This window comes from Heptranchias perlo, chromosome 5, assembly GCF_035084215.1.
Source record: "Heptranchias perlo isolate sHepPer1 chromosome 5, sHepPer1.hap1, whole genome shotgun sequence".
In the NCBI taxonomy this organism is placed as follows: domain Eukaryota; kingdom Metazoa; phylum Chordata; class Chondrichthyes; order Hexanchiformes; family Hexanchidae; genus Heptranchias; species Heptranchias perlo.
This window is the reverse complement of record NC_090329.1, coordinates 67,481,673-67,497,177: the sequence shown is the minus strand read 5'-3', so window position 1 is coordinate 67,497,177 and position 15,505 is coordinate 67,481,673. Positions and strand designations below refer to the sequence as shown.

Sequence of the window (15,505 nt, the reverse complement as noted above, 5' to 3'; positions counted from 1 at the left end):
TGTAGTCATTATTCTAGTGTTGGGCAACATGGCAGCCAATTTGCATGTAACATGTACCCACAAACACCAATGAGATAAATGAGCAGATAATCTATTTTCAAGGATGTTGTTTGAGGGACAAATGCTGCCCCTGCTCGCCTTCAAATAGTGCCATGGGATTTTTTATGTCCAAATGAGAGGGGAGACGGGGCCTTGGTTTAACGCCTCATTAAGACAGCACCTCCTACAGTGCAGCACTCCCTCAGTACTGCACTGGTGTCAGCCTAGATTATGTGCTCAAGTCTCTGGAGTGGGTTTGAATCCACCATCAGCTAACTTAGACGTGAAAATGCCAAGACTGACACATTAAACATTTGCCAGGACAGTATCCTGAAGGATGAAATGCTGGTTTCCTGAAGGCAGCTGATCACAAAGCTTCTACTTTCAGCCCAGGTAACATTATATCACAGCACCTGGCCTACTTTGTGAATTTCCTTCCCCACACCTAACATACACCTCAACTGCACCTCTGTTGGCACAGGTGTCCACCCATTTTATGGAAATACTCCTCATCCTGGGAATTTAATGGGATTGGGGCACCTGGGGACAGCAGACAGAAATCCCACTACAGGGTAGCAAGGCAGGATTACAGATTTTCAGAGAGAGCATTCGCCAGGAGTTAGGGTTGGGTCTAGGTTTACAGGGGCCAACTTCATTTCATTGAAGAGGTGTATTTATTTAATGGTGGGAATCTCTGTACCAGAATAATTCACTGGGTGACGGGGTTGTGGGCTATGGGAGCCCTTATATTTCAGGACATATACTAATGGAGGGATTCTTAGATTTGAATTGTCATTTTTGAAAAAACTTACATTGCAACATCTAACAAACATTTTATATTCTCTGAAAAATTAATAAATTGTTCATTGACATTATTATTTAGAGGCTCTCAAGGACATGTTGGCAGGATCATCTTGAAGTCTGAGTAATATATACCAGCATACTTCCAGTGTAGGGTATAGAGGGAGGGAAGGGAGGGGGAGAGACCAACAGATACATATACATCCATTATAGGGAGGGAATAAATTAAATGGCTTGCAAACTGCTTAACAGAAATCAGTTAGATGGTAGATGTGCAAATATTGGGTGGTAGAGATCCTTATAAAAACAAAAGCATAAGAAAATGAGGAAAAAGAAAATGAAATTGGACCTGCACCTAAAGTGCTGTAAGCTGCAGGGCTACGGACCGGGTTCTGGAAGGTGGGATTAGAATGGGCACCTGGTTGTTCTTCGAGCCGGCGCGGACACAATGGGCCAAATGGCCCCTTCTGTGCTGTATCTTTTCTATGGTTCTATGGTTCTAAATGCAGTAGATATGAAATTAAATCAGAACATGCATGTGAAACATGGCAGATCTGCCAGCCAGCAGAAGAGAAAAAGAACAGGTCCACACCATAGGCCTAATAGTGTAGAGTTAAGAAGACTGAGCTGTTACTAGTCAGGAAGAGATTTCCAGTTCCGTCCAGAATCTGTGTGAGTCACATTTTCTGAGGGATCAGGATAACATCATTTTATATCCATTAAATTCAGATCTTGTCATAAGTAGAAAAAGACTATCGGTTACTACAGATACAAATGACTAAGAATGCCCAGAAGGTTGGATATTTGTTCATAAAGTGCCTGAGTACTTTCACAAGCAGCTATTTCTTTGGTTATATCTGTTCGTACTTGCGCTCACTTCGGGAAACTGTCATTGTGAAAAGTGAATCTTGAGTGAGAGGTAGTTTTGAGAAGAGCACATTTTATAATCAGATTCAGTCTAATCCTAATACAAGCCTGTACTTGTTACTATATGTTTCCATGGTGAAGTTATTTCAATTAAGTAAATATGGAAAAAATGTTGAATTAATTGGTGTCTGATCCCTTTAAATGTCCTCTTTAAATGCTGTCAATTAAAGGAGTTTTGCCAGTGAACATCTCCCCCATGCCTCATTGGGTGAAAACATTGAGGCTTTAGAGCCTCATCAGGATGCTGCCTGGTATCAGGAAATACAAATACGAAGAAAGACTTGAAAAATTGGAGCTTTTTTCATTATGATGGAAGTGCTTAAAATTCTGAAAGGATGAGACATGGTAGAAAGAAGCAGGCTGTTTCCAGTAGTTGAGGGGACTAGAACAAGAGGCCATAGAAGGTTAAAGGTAAGAGAGTTGTGAGGGTGTGATATTCACTCCCAGGGTTAGTAGCTGGGCATAAACTATGTCAACATTCAAGATTAGATTGGATAGATTGAAGAAGGAAAAGGGGAGAAAGGAATATGGGAACAGGGTGGGTAAATGTGATTAGGACTATTTGCTCGTATGGAGGGTAAAAGCAGATATGGACTGGTTGTTCTGTGTTGCAACTACTATGTACTTCGATGCATTTATGAACAATTTTAAATATCACCACAAAAATTATGGCCAGAAAATACACCAAGATCATGCCTAGCGATGCCCTCCAGCGCTGACCCACCGGAATATGTGGGCTCGGGCCTGATTTGCATGAGGTTGGTGGGTGTCCACACCACTAAGAGCACATCTCGGGTGCCCACTTGCTCACGCTTGGCCATCCTAAACCTAGCCCCTCACCCCAGAAATTCAATGCATTGTCCCCCCCCCCCTCAGGGAGTCAATCCACAAAATTTTGAGAATTTTTTTTTAACACTTTTTAAAAGGCCCAGGCCACTTACCTGGCCTGATTACCCCACCCCCACATCAATTGAGGCCCACTTGCACCCTTCACCTCCCTCAGTGTATTGGGGTAAACTTTAAACCCCAAGAACCGCTGGGCCGGGGGCGGTTGGGAGGTTAAAATAACAGGTTTTTGGAGCAGGATCGCATCTCTTCTGGATTTAACCCAGGCAGGTTTGTCTGCGTGTGCACAGCAGACACCAGGAAGTCCCGCCCCCACTTAAAGCCGGTGGGCCGACACATTAAGGGACAAAATAACTCATTGAAATACTTGAGGTACTTAATATTTTGTGTATTGGAACATTAAAATGAATTTAATCTTACCTGTTTCCCATCACTTCCGAATCATGGTGACAGCAGGCGGGAAGGGCCGGATCCATGAGGTGAGTGCCTTTATTGCACTGCTAGTGGGCCCGGAGGAGCAGGAGTGCTTCAACCAGGCCCAACAAGATCACCTGGCCGACAGGACCCCTACGATCAGACAACCACCGCACCCCCCCCAACCCCACCGATGCTGGAACCCTTTGTTGCTAGCCCCACCCCCCGATCTCCGTTGCTGGTTGGACGCACCCGATGTCATTGCTGGCTGACCAACCCCCACCGCCCCATCCTGATGTCGTCCACGTCCTCCCCTCCAATTTTTTCCAAGCCCAATGATCTCTCTCTCCCTCCCTTGTCAATCTAGCTGCCTGGTCCATGGCAAACCCGAAAGCTCAAATATTTACCTTCAGTTGAGTTGTGATCGCAGATTGCGCGCACTCAATTCGCTTCCGGGCTCTCCATGCAAATATCTGCGGATACATGGGATACCCGGCTCGGAGTAAAAATCTTCCTCATAATCTCACTCAAAGAGGCTTCAAGAATGGGAGTATGGGAGATTGAAGTGCTGTATTAATGCTCTAAAATGTACCTCTCTGAAGTTGGGACTAAGGCATTTTGGCCTCAAATTTCCATGGACCTTCTGGTGCACTCACGGTGCAAGTTGGGCTGGAATGTGGCAGAAGCCCCAGGAAATAGGCCAGGACTCAGGCTTCACTGTTAGTTTCTGTGGGGCTTCGTTTGGGGCAGAACATCCATCTGCCCCAAACAAGGTCACCAGGTTTCAGATGGAACATGGGGTGGTGACTCATAGACCTGGAGTTTCCTTGGCCGCAATTAGGATCCATTGGGTGGCCAATATTCCAAATGAGAAGAAATGTACCAGCCTGCCTGGTCTTTGAGATAAGTCTTTGGGCACGCCGTCCACGCGGTCCCTGGCTCGTCAGGATCGACATTCCAGCAATTTGCAGTGCAAATATAGTGTGATATTAAAGGGAAGCTTAACGGCAATTGCTGCCAAAACTGCAATTGCAGCAATTTCAGGCCTAAAGAACAAGCTACTTATCCAGTACAGCTAAAACACTGGCATTTACCCAACAATGTGGAAAATTGCCCAGGTATGTCCTGTCCACAAAAAGCAGGACAAATCCAAACCAGCCAATTACCGCCCCATCAGTCTACTCTCAATCATCAGCAAAGTGATGGAAGGTGTTGTCGACAGTGCTATCAAGCAGCACTTACTCACCAATAACCTGATGATTGCACAGTGTTCAGTTCCATTCGCAACCCCTCAGATAATGAAGCAGTCCGAGCCCGCATGCAGCAAGACCTGGACAACATCCAGGTTTGGGCTTATAAGTGGCAAGTAACATTCGTGCCAGCCAAGTACCAGGCAATGACCATCTCCAACAAGAGAGAGTCTAACCACCTCCCCTTGACATTCAACGGCATTATCATCGCCGAATCCCCCACCATCAACATCCTGGGGGGTCACCATTGACCACAAACTTAACTGGACCAGCCACATAAATACTGTGGCTACAAAAGCAGGTCAGAGGTTGCGTATTCTGCGGCGAGTGACTCATCTCCTGACTCCCCAAAGCCTTTCCACCATCTACAAGGCACAAGTCAGGAGTGTGATGGAATACTCTCCACTTGCCTGGATGAGTGCAACTCCAACAACACTCAAGAAGCTCGACACCATCCAAGATAAAGCAGCCCACTTGATTGGCACCCCATCCACCACCCTAAACATTCACTCCCTTCACCAACGGCGCACTGTGGCTGCAATGTGTACCATCCACAGGATGCACTGCAGCAACTCGCCAAGGCTTCTTTGACAGCACCTCCCAAACCCGCGACCTCTACCACCTAGAAGGACAAGGGCAGCAGGCACATGGGAACAACACCACCTACACGTTCCCCTCCAAGTCACACACCATCCCGACTTGGAAATATATCGCCGTTCCTTCATCGTCGCTGGGTCAAAATCCTGGAACTCCCTACCTAACAGCACTGTGGGAGAACCTTCACCACACGGACTGCAGTGGTTCAAGAAGGCAGCTCACCACCACCTTCTCAAGGGCAATTAGGGATGGGCAATAAATGCCGGCCTCGCCAGCGACGCCAACATCCCATGAGCAAATAAAAAAACTTAGCACTGTAATGAAACATAGCCTCAGCCCTAAGGTCTATTTAATACACTTAATAAACACCCAGTCATTGCTTACAGAGACCAGTTACAAAATGTTCCATCATGGACTGTAAGCAATTCATTTACCCATGGTGCCCCAGTGCAATACGGGGGAGAGTGCTGCGATCTGCATCTCAACATTTCAAATGGGTCATCTCGCCCCTAGAGACGGTGCAGGAGGTACAATCATTTCAGTTAAATGGGACAGCAAGAGAAGAGGGCACAAGTTCAGGGTTTTAAAGGGCAGATTTTGAAACATTTCAGGAAGTATTTCTTTGCACAGAATATAGTCAACAGCTGGAACAGTTTGGCAGGAATTGTTGTTAAGGCCAGGACACGGGGGCCCAGAAATTTGTTAACGCCGCACCAATTATAAGGTGTAAAACAAACGCTTAAGCATTCAATATGGTGAGTGGCTTGTCCGTGAACATTCCGCCTCCGGAAATGCGCCGCCTGCCATATTGGTAAAGGCTGAAGTATAGGTGTCCAGGGCTTTTGCCTGAAACAGGTGTTAGGCTCTTTGCATATGCAAATAGGGGACTGAACACCTATTTCAGGACCCCTTCCTGAAATTGGGCTGCTCTGACCACAGCTGGCATCAGGCCAGTTGCGTTTGGGATAAACAGGTTAACCAGCGGTCCTTAAAGGGTCTGTTTTATGTTAACAGCTGAAGATTTTACCATGAATGATTTTGCTTTTGTTTTGTTAGAGGAGCAGAATTCAAGGGTAACATGACAACGGCAGAAGACAGACAGCATTAGATTTACCATATAATTTCTGACAGTACAATAAGAATGTCATGTTTTATTTCATAAAGTAATTAGAGCATCTATCATGATCTAACCTGTTTAGGTGACAAGATAAATTATGTTTGACTGTTGAACCATGGGTTAAGGGACTCTTAGTTCTTTAGTAATTCATCCTTTTATTAAAGCACAAGAAAAAACTTAAACATTCTGCCAGAAGCAATACCTAGATGAAAGGAACAAATACTGTCCTATTTTGTATTCTCAATACCTCAAAATTATTAACGGTGTGAAGCAGAATTAACGTATTTAAAAAGTAAAACAAAACAAACCCATCATCTGCACAGGTTGCTAATATAAGCCCCAAGAGTCTGTGATGGAAATTTGTTTCCACTCATCTATATTGGTAATGACTCTGTGTTATCCCTTAGGAAGAGGGTATAATCAGCTATGGCTCAATTATCGAGATAAATCAGAGGGTCTGTGGCCTTTTGAGGTTCAGGTTCAACAGGGAGGTAATTGAATTGATTTAAAGGGCTATTCAGCAGAATGGTTCTATTTTTATTAATTTTAGTTGGCAAACATAACTTTTGTTTTGGTTTTAATTTTATTTTTGTTTCCAGTAATGAAATGTTATTTATTTTTCTATAAAAATAAAATCAAAGAGGTGACATAATAAAATTGAAAATATGTTTTCAACTTCAGTTGCACGCATAAAGTTTTAAATAATGACAATCCCAGTTTTGGTTAAACTGTTTCAAACATTATTAGACGCTCTTGAACGATATCCTGCAGCATTTTTTAATTTGTTCTTGGGATGTGGCCGATGCGGATAAGGCTACATTTATTGCCCATGTCTAGTTGCCCTGAAGATGGTGGTGGGCCTTCTCCTTGAACTGCTGTAATCCATGCTCCTACAATAGTGTTAGGTAGGGAACTCCAGGATTCTGACCCAGCGACAATGAAGGAACAGGATGGTGTGCAACTTGGGAGGGGAACTTGGAGGTGATGGTGTTCTTATTACATTGCTACTCTTGTTCTTCTTGATGGTAGAAGTCATACATGAGGGGTAGGTGCTGTCGAAGTAACCTTGGTGAGTTGCTGCAGTGCATCCAGTAGATTGCACATACTGCAGCCACAGTGCACCAGTGGTGGAGGGGATGTATATTTAGTCCAGTGGCAGGGTCACCAAACTACTCTGTCCTGAATGGTGTTGAGCTTTGATTGTTGTTGTACCTACGTCCATCCAGGCAAGCATTACCCTTACCAATCTCCACACTGACCTTGCTATTAAATACAAGCAGTTGGTGTTCACTGGCCCAGCAACTGCACTGCTGAACAGTCTCTCTCCAACCACGCTGTTCTGTTGATGACTACTGAGGTTACTGTGCATATTCAATCCAACTGTCAGGACTGAAAATATGCCAGGCAGTTTTAGTACTTGATCGTACATCATTATTGCTAGTTTTGTTTTATTTTCAGTTTTTAATTTTTTTTAAGTTTTGCTAATGCTAATTTTAGTTAACAAATGCCACTCAGTGACTACAATTGCTGTACATGTGAAATTGACAGCAGTTATCAATTTCAGGCACAGAGGGGAGGGGAGTTCTGCTGGTGTTAGCTCGGACACCGCACCCACCTGAATTCAGGTGACTGAATTTTCAGCCTCTCAAAAAGATCATTCATTCATCCTGGAATGTGGTCACACAGTTGGCCATGCAGCAGAGATTTGATTTCTATTATCACCTTACACCAAGTGCTGGGTGTGCTGCACTGCATCCATTTGGAGATATTGGCACCATCAGTTAATCCAAGAGCAGATGTCAACCCAGTGGCTTCTAATCTCTTGCAAGGTAGTCGTGCTGCAATGCTCAGAGAAATATCCTTTAGGTAGCGTCCCAATATTTGAACTCAATACATGATTTATTCATTGAGGTATTCATGTACCAACTGGTTACTTGAATAGAACAATCAGCTGCAAGACTGGCTTTTGAAAACATTAATTGCATTGAAACTTTGGCTCCTGACATTTGTAACCAAATCCCAAACACCATCTAAGCATGAGAATAACCGGCTGCATAAATCTACCTGCTCAATAGTAGAACAAAACTTCGGTTGACAGCAGCAGATATTTAGTACTTGGAATGTTGTGGTGATGCTCTGCACAGTCTGTAAATTCTTCACAATTCTTCACAAAGCTTGCTCTTGTGAGGGACATCAAGCTAGACATTATCATTAATGGGGCAGCCTAGCAGATATTAAAATATCTGGGCTCAAGTACTTCTAATGATCTGGGATTATATATGCAATTGTAGAATAGAAAGTAGGCTATTGAGATATATTGTTTTAAAGAAGAGACCTACTCTCAAAGGATATTGCCAACCTGGAAACAGAGCTGCCCTTAGTTTCAGCTTTGAACAAAACTTAGCTAAATGCAAGCCATCTGTGGTCTTTTCATAGCACTCTTCCAGAAGAATTTTAATAATTCCAGAGAGATGCGCTGTATGGACTCCCTTTGGGTTACTACCCCGATAAGTCATTTGAGAGTTACAAACCTTCAGGAAACTGAACTGGAATCACCAGTGCTCTTCAGGAAGACTATTGAAAGTGAAGCTACACAGTATTAGAGAACAATTTTCTAATTGTTGTTAGCAATTGCCTACCTTGAGTGTGATGTGGAACTTAAACCTCTCTCTGATGCATGGTTCAGGTTATTAAAATGCATAAGAACCATGTAAAAAAAAAAGAAACAAACAGCTCTCCTGTGAAATTACTAGAAGTACTTTCAAATTAGATTCCAAGTCACATTACCTAGAAATCTACTGACTCATGAGTGGGAAGGGGCTGATCCACCACAGAAATTACATTTTTTATTAAAAAATATTCCTGTTACCGCACTACAAAACTATGTAGAATATGAAGGAAAGGTCGATGAACGTGTGTTGTAATAAACTTTCATGTTTCAAGGACAAAACGGTAGAGAAAAGACAGAGTGAGGTATCTGCTACATAACGCATGCATCCCCTAGCAGGTAAAGATTTATAAATTGTCTTTGACTGTTGGGGATATGACGTGCCCACATGGTGTAGCCTCAGAGAGGTTCACTACTGATGGCAAATTACAGGAGCACCACTGTCTACAGATTACAATGTACAAAATGGCAAATGCTGCATAACAAGTTTTTTTAATTAAAATAACTAAACTGTTCATTGATGATCATGTTAGAAATATGCTGTAATATATTTTTCATGCGACTTGTGTGGGGAAGAAACAGTTCTGACAAGCCTGGGAAATTACACACTTTTAGATAAGCCTTCAATTTAAATCATGATCCAACAGCATGCCCATTTCAATTCTAACAACAAATTTAAAAATCCTGAGTCTGATTTCACTGCCAATATTATGTTCTCTTTCTCATATGGAAGATTCCATGAGGTGAGTCATTATAAATCCAACAGCTTGGACTTTTCAGATACATTATTTATGACTTTTCCACAAACTAAGCTGAAATCCGCAGGTTCATTTTGGTTTTATTTACAAATGTTAGTATCTTGATTGCTTCAAACTTAAAATAGCCACTTGCACAATGCCCTGCCACTTACTGATCTCACAAAATGGCCTCAGTGAAGTCAATTAAAGTATCATCAGTATGTGGCAACAGCATTTGGACCAGGGAAATATTATATACGATAAGAGTTGTGTTTCAGGTACTTATGAATGAATGGTCTATTATCAAATATCCAAACGTTGGACTATGTAAACGTATGCAAATTTGATTGTTCATGAAGTTGTTATTTCTTTCAGGTGAAATGAATCAAGGCCCTGTCTGCCCTCTCAGATGGATGTACACGGCGCTATTTCGAAGAAGAGCAGGGGACTTCTCCCAGTCTTCTGGCCAACAATTATTTCTCAACCAACATCGAAAACAGATGTCTGGTCATTTATTTCACTGTTGTCTGTGAGATCTTGCTTTGCACAAATTGGCTGCCATGTTTCCTACATTACAACGGTGACTGCCCTTCAAAAGTATTTCATTGGCTGTAAAGCGCTTTAGGATATCCTGAGGACATTAAAGGTGCTATTTAAGTGGAAGTTCTTTGTTTCTTTAATAAAGCAGTCTGATGCATTTTATTATTGCAATATAGGACATATTTTTTATTGATATGAACACATACGTAGGTATGGGCCTTTCCATCTTCACAATGCTTCAGATTTCAAACAGATCTCCCCAGAATTTCCTCGAGTTCTCCACAGACTACGCCCACAAGTTGACCGATTAATGCAAATCAGCTAAGATTTAACCAAGGAAAGCAAAAAATCTGCAAAACCTCAATGATCTAATTTTAGCAAAATATATCTTTTGATTATCAAAATTTAAATAGTTTACTATTAGTAGTAAGATGTTAAATTACTTTAATTGCATTTCATTTTTGCAGTGGTTTATCAGTAAAAAAGATTATTAACTGAATGAAACAATAAGGTTTCATTGTTTACATTAAAAATATATGACTATAAATGCAGATTTTAAAAAGTTAAATATTGCTAGACAGTATCGAACAATGCTCATGTAGCATACTTCTCTTTTGCTCATGTTAGATGGAAGCATTGCCATTCTTAAGTGTTATAAACATTTGGAGGCCAATGCACAAATATTTCATTTCATCTCATAATTACAGGAGGTGAAGCAAAAATAAAAATACACTGGTAAGAAATCTGAGCGGTCTATATGTTAGACTTGCTATTCTGTTCAAAAATGCATTTAAAAGCAGCAAGTGTGCTAGCTGCCTGAAGCCCAGTTTATATCACCATTTGGCCATAATTTAGCAATCACAGCTTCAAGAATCTAGAGTTTGAAACATACAGAACAGGACAGTCCTCTGAGAAGTGAAGGGCGATAACTGAAGATTCAAATTCTTTGAAAAGTCGCTTACACAATAAGACATCAGTAGTATCAAAAGAGAATTTTTTATTTTTTTAGAAAAGGTGTAACTAACAAAACAAAGCCAGTCGGGGCACTTCATAGGTACACATCATATTAGCTGCGAGTTCATTATGTTTTATCTCTTTCTTGTATGATTTTAGTCAAAAACACACTAGATATTACAGTTTGTGAGCAAAATTATACAAACAAAATGCAATAAAACTTGCAGAATAAAACAGTAAAAGCTGCCTTCAGCTTAGACAAAACATTTATTTGTATGGTATGGAGAAAAATGATGAAAGGCATCACTAACAGGAAAGTAAATTCATACTAATTTTGCATTTAGTATTAGGATCTGTTTCTTGTACGAACTACAATATTCCAAATCAATGGGACTAGGTGGGTGATCCATTGATGACTTTAACAGTTCATTTTTCACTGAAGTAACACACACAGCCATTCTGGACATCATTAAAGAACAGGAGAGCAACTGCAGCAAATTATTGGCAGTTAACAACCTTTCTTCATCAGTGTTACTTACATAATTCAATGGAAAATACGCACAAGGTTAAAAAGCAGCCTTAAAGTAGGATTCTGTCTTAAATACTAAACAATTTTTACATCACATCACCAGAACTTCTGACATAAAATGCTGCCAAAATCTCTTATTGTGTTACTGGTAGGGTAACACCAGTGGAGACCTGGGTGGAAGGGTTGGCTGGAGAGGCACTGCTTGCTGGTTGTACTGGAGCTGCTGGTTCCACTTTACTTATATGAGTCACGAAGCGGAGCCGAAGTTTTAAAGCTGGCCTCAGTGTGCAGATTATTTTTTCCACCTAGAAACACAGAGCATAGATCTCAGAATAAAGTGCTTGTAGGCATTGTACAAGCTGTGGTTTCAAAATTAAAACATATGAGTTAATCAGTTGGCCAATTTTTTCCTCAACAACGTATTGCCCAATAGCCCATCACTATTTTTTGACACTGGAGTGTTGCTTCTCACAGTGTCTTACTTGTAGTACCACAAAGACCACTACTGCCTTCAGCCCGATGGCCTGTAAATAATGCAAGATTCCAGGCAAATTGTTGTTGAGAGGGTGAAGCACTCAAGCTTATTGGTCAAATGTGTGGAACTCAGCAGCAACGTAGGTCAGAGCTATACTGTCTGAAGTTGGCACTGTTCTTGAATGAGGAGGTATCTCAGATTCCCTCGGATATTAAAGATTTCCTGAATCCTTTACATGTCTGACTTCCATACACAGGACTGCTACGAATGTTAGGTGAAAAGAACTTAGCACATAATCCACATCATCCTTCTCTCTGCCAAATTTCATAACCTTACATTTCCCTGCATCTGCCATTTCTCTGTCCACTGATCGAGCTGGTCAAGATTCTTTTGAATATATGCACATTGATATTCATCATTTGTCACTGCTCCCAATTTGGTATCATCTGTAAATTAGGACACAATTTCTTCCTCTAAAATCATTTATAAAAATGATAAACAGCGACTCCAATACTGAAGCTTGTGGCAGTCCACTGGTAAATGGCTGCCAACAAGATACCTGCCCATGTACTTTTTGTTGTCTACCAATCAACTATTTGCCAATCCATTTTAATACATTCCCATCTATCCCATGGGCTTGGACCTTATGTAGTAGCCTATTATGTTGGGACCGTGTCAATCCCTTCCTGAAAGCCAGGTAGATAACACTGACTCACTCCTAGGTCTTTCATCTCCTCAAAGAAATCCAATAAATTAGTCAGGCATGACCTCCCATTCCTAAAACCATGCTGACTGTCTCGGATTTGCTCATGGCTCTCAACATGCTCCCTTATTTTATCCTTCATAATACTTTCAAACACTTTCCAAACATTGAGAATAAAGTTTACAGGTCTATAATTTGATGGTTCACCTCTCGCCCCTTTTTTGAAGATGGCAGTCACATTTGCTATTTTCTAATTCTCTGGTATTTAGCCTGAATCCAGTGAACCCTGAAAAATATCTAAGTGGACTCACAATCGATTCAGCCGATTCCTTCAGAGTCAGGAGCCTTATCTACCTTGAGAACATTTTTCAGTTTACATTCACTTTTAAATTGTACCCCCCAATTTTGGCAATTCTCCAGCCATTTGTTTTGTGAACACTGGATAAATAATGGTTAAGTATTTCAGCAATTTTTCTACCTTCAGGCACCACTTCCTCATTGTCATTTTTTAGGGCCAACCCTTCTTTGCATCTTTTGTTTACTCCTGACATACCTGAAAAATACTCTACTGTTCTGCTTTATGTTTCCAGCAATGTTTTTCTTGTGATCCTTCTTTGCAGCCCTTATTAGTTTCTTGGCCTCAGCCTATCTTAACAGATCTCCCTATCCTGTTCTTTTCCTGACAATTTAAAAATGTTGTATGCTTTCCGTTTCTCCCTAAAGCCTTTCACAACTTTGTTAGTAAGCCAGTGATATTCCTCTTTTATTATGTTTCTGACCTAATTCGGGGATAAATTCTTTTGCATCTGAAAACTATCCCATTGAAACTATTTGACTTTTCTTTCACACCTTTTCCTTCCAGTATCTCTTCACATTTTATCATTCCAATGTTTTCTCTAATACCCTTAAAGTCAGGTTGTTTAATATTCAGCTCTTTAATTGGCTTCCTTTTGTTTCCTACCCTCATGTCTACTCTGAAAGTCAGAGCATTACGGTCACCAATTCTCAATGTTCTCTTACTTCTACTGTGCTTATTGTTCCCTCCTTATTCATTAGAACTAAATCCAATATTGCATTGCCCTTTGTGGGTTCATTAACATACTGTTTTAGAAACAAGTCCCTCACAATTTCAATAAATTCCTGCTCGTATGCAAACTGTCCCCGTTGTGCACTCCAGCCAATACAAAGACGATTGAAATCACACAGCATTAGTGGCTCTTAGCATATTCCTATTACTAACTTTTTTCCTTTTACTGTCCTTTAATTCTATCCAAAGAGACTCTGCACCACTTCCAGCATCCAACTCTGTTGTAACTAGCCCAACATAGAATGCCACCCCACCTCTTGCCTTACCTTCCTTGTCCTTCCTAAAACACAAAAGCCAACAGGTTAACTCTCAAATCATCATCTGATTACAACCAGGCTTCAGTCACTCCTACAACATCTATTTCCTCCTTAGATACCAGCACTTCTAGCTCACCCATTTTATTCCTTATACTCATTGCATTCATACAAGTACAATTCAGGATATTCTTTAATATCCTTATACTCTATTTTCTAATTATTTTAACCTACTGCTTTCCCCTCCCCATTGCCATACTAGTTTAAATCTACTCCCACTGCCTTATTTAACCTTTCTGTGAGCACTGGTACTTCTTCAGTTCAAGTGACATCTGCCCCTCCTGAACAGCTTCCCTCTGTCCCAGAACTGGTTCCAAAGTCCTAGGAATCTGAAACCCTCCATCATGCACCATCTTTCAAGCCACACATTCACAGATGTAAAGAAACATACGAGATCCTAGGTTTTATAAATAGTGGTATAGGTACAAAATCAAAGAGGTAGTGCTAAAGCTATATAAATCATTGGTTAGGCTATAGTTAGAATATTGTGTCCAGCTTTACGTACCTTACTTGAGGGAAGGTGTCAAAGCCATGGAGACGATATCAGGGATGAGAAACTTCAATTATGAGGGAAGAATAGATAAACTGGGGCTCTTTTCATTAGAACAAGGAAAATAAAGGAGATCGGATAGGAGGTTTTCAAAATTAATGGGGAACTGAAAAGGAAAATTGGGGGAAAAAGAACAACTTCCACTGGTCAATGAGTCAGTAACTGGCGGGCAGAAATAAAAGATTAGGCGGTGCTGTTAGGGTATGAAATGCTCTACCAGAAAAAGTGTTTGAAGCAGAATTCATAATAACTTTTAAAAGGGAAGTGGTTAAGTATTTGAAAAAGAAAATTTAAAAGGGTATTGGAAATGACAGGTGTATGGGGTTAACTGGATAAGCTCTCGGGAGGAATCCAGAACAAGGGGTCATAATCTTAAAATTAGAACTAGGTCAGTTAGGAGTGAAATCAAGGAAAGTTTTTTCACCTCATATTAATTTCTGGAAGTTTGCCAAAAACATTTTTTTTTAAGATGTATATGACCGCAACACAATCTCCAGAACTTAAAGGATGGGACACAACACACCTTTTATCTGAAAACATTTGCAAACCATCTAAATTTCAAGATCATATTTGAGGATGTACATTAATGGAATTATAAAACCTATATGCAGCCAATTTTGGTTCTGTGGGACAATTGTTAAGAAAAATCAACAGAACGACTCCCCATTAAAAATGAATGGTTACCAATTTCAGACACAAATGTCCTCACTCGTTAATTACGGTCTTTACGATCTACTCACCTGATCTTTCACACTGTCTCCTGTAAACATGTACTTTACATGGTATAGAAAATCACAAATAGGGTCCATATAGCTCAAGTGCTTGCTGTTTTGATCTACATTCTGTAACATCTCATAAAATGCTATGCCAATCTGCAGGAGATAAACATTAAAATTGGTTGTATTACATTTAATTTATTAGCTCCATCAAATTTAGGAGTTACTCATCATTCACTTT

At 40.7% G+C, this 15,505-nt stretch overlaps 2 protein-coding genes across 8 annotated transcripts in view; one reads left to right on the top strand and one right to left on the bottom strand.

The window, feature by feature from the left end:
- The window catches only part of LOC137321832 (A-kinase anchor protein 7), a 187,267-nt gene extending 177,244 nt beyond the window's left edge, over positions 1 to 10,023 (top strand). The window contains exon 8 of the mRNA XM_067984544.1: positions 9,772 to 10,023. Within this exon, the coding sequence (XP_067840645.1) occupies positions 9,772 to 9,929 (158 nt within the window). The 3' untranslated portion in view covers positions 9,930 to 10,023. The remainder of the gene's footprint in view (positions 1 to 9,771) is intronic.
- Positions 10,024 to 10,913: 890 nt separating this feature from the next.
- med23 (mediator complex subunit 23) overlaps positions 10,914 to 15,505 on the bottom strand; it is a 120,745-nt gene continuing 116,153 nt past the window's right edge. For all 7 annotated transcript variants that reach the window (XM_067984535.1, XM_067984536.1, XM_067984540.1 and 4 more), the window contains 2 exons: positions 15,289 to 15,420; positions 10,914 to 11,724 (listed from right to left, as the gene is read on the bottom strand). In XM_067984535.1, the coding sequence (XP_067840636.1) occupies positions 11,554 to 11,724; positions 15,289 to 15,420 (303 nt within the window). In that variant the 3' untranslated portion in view covers positions 10,914 to 11,553. The remainder of the gene's footprint in view (positions 11,725 to 15,288; positions 15,421 to 15,505) is intronic.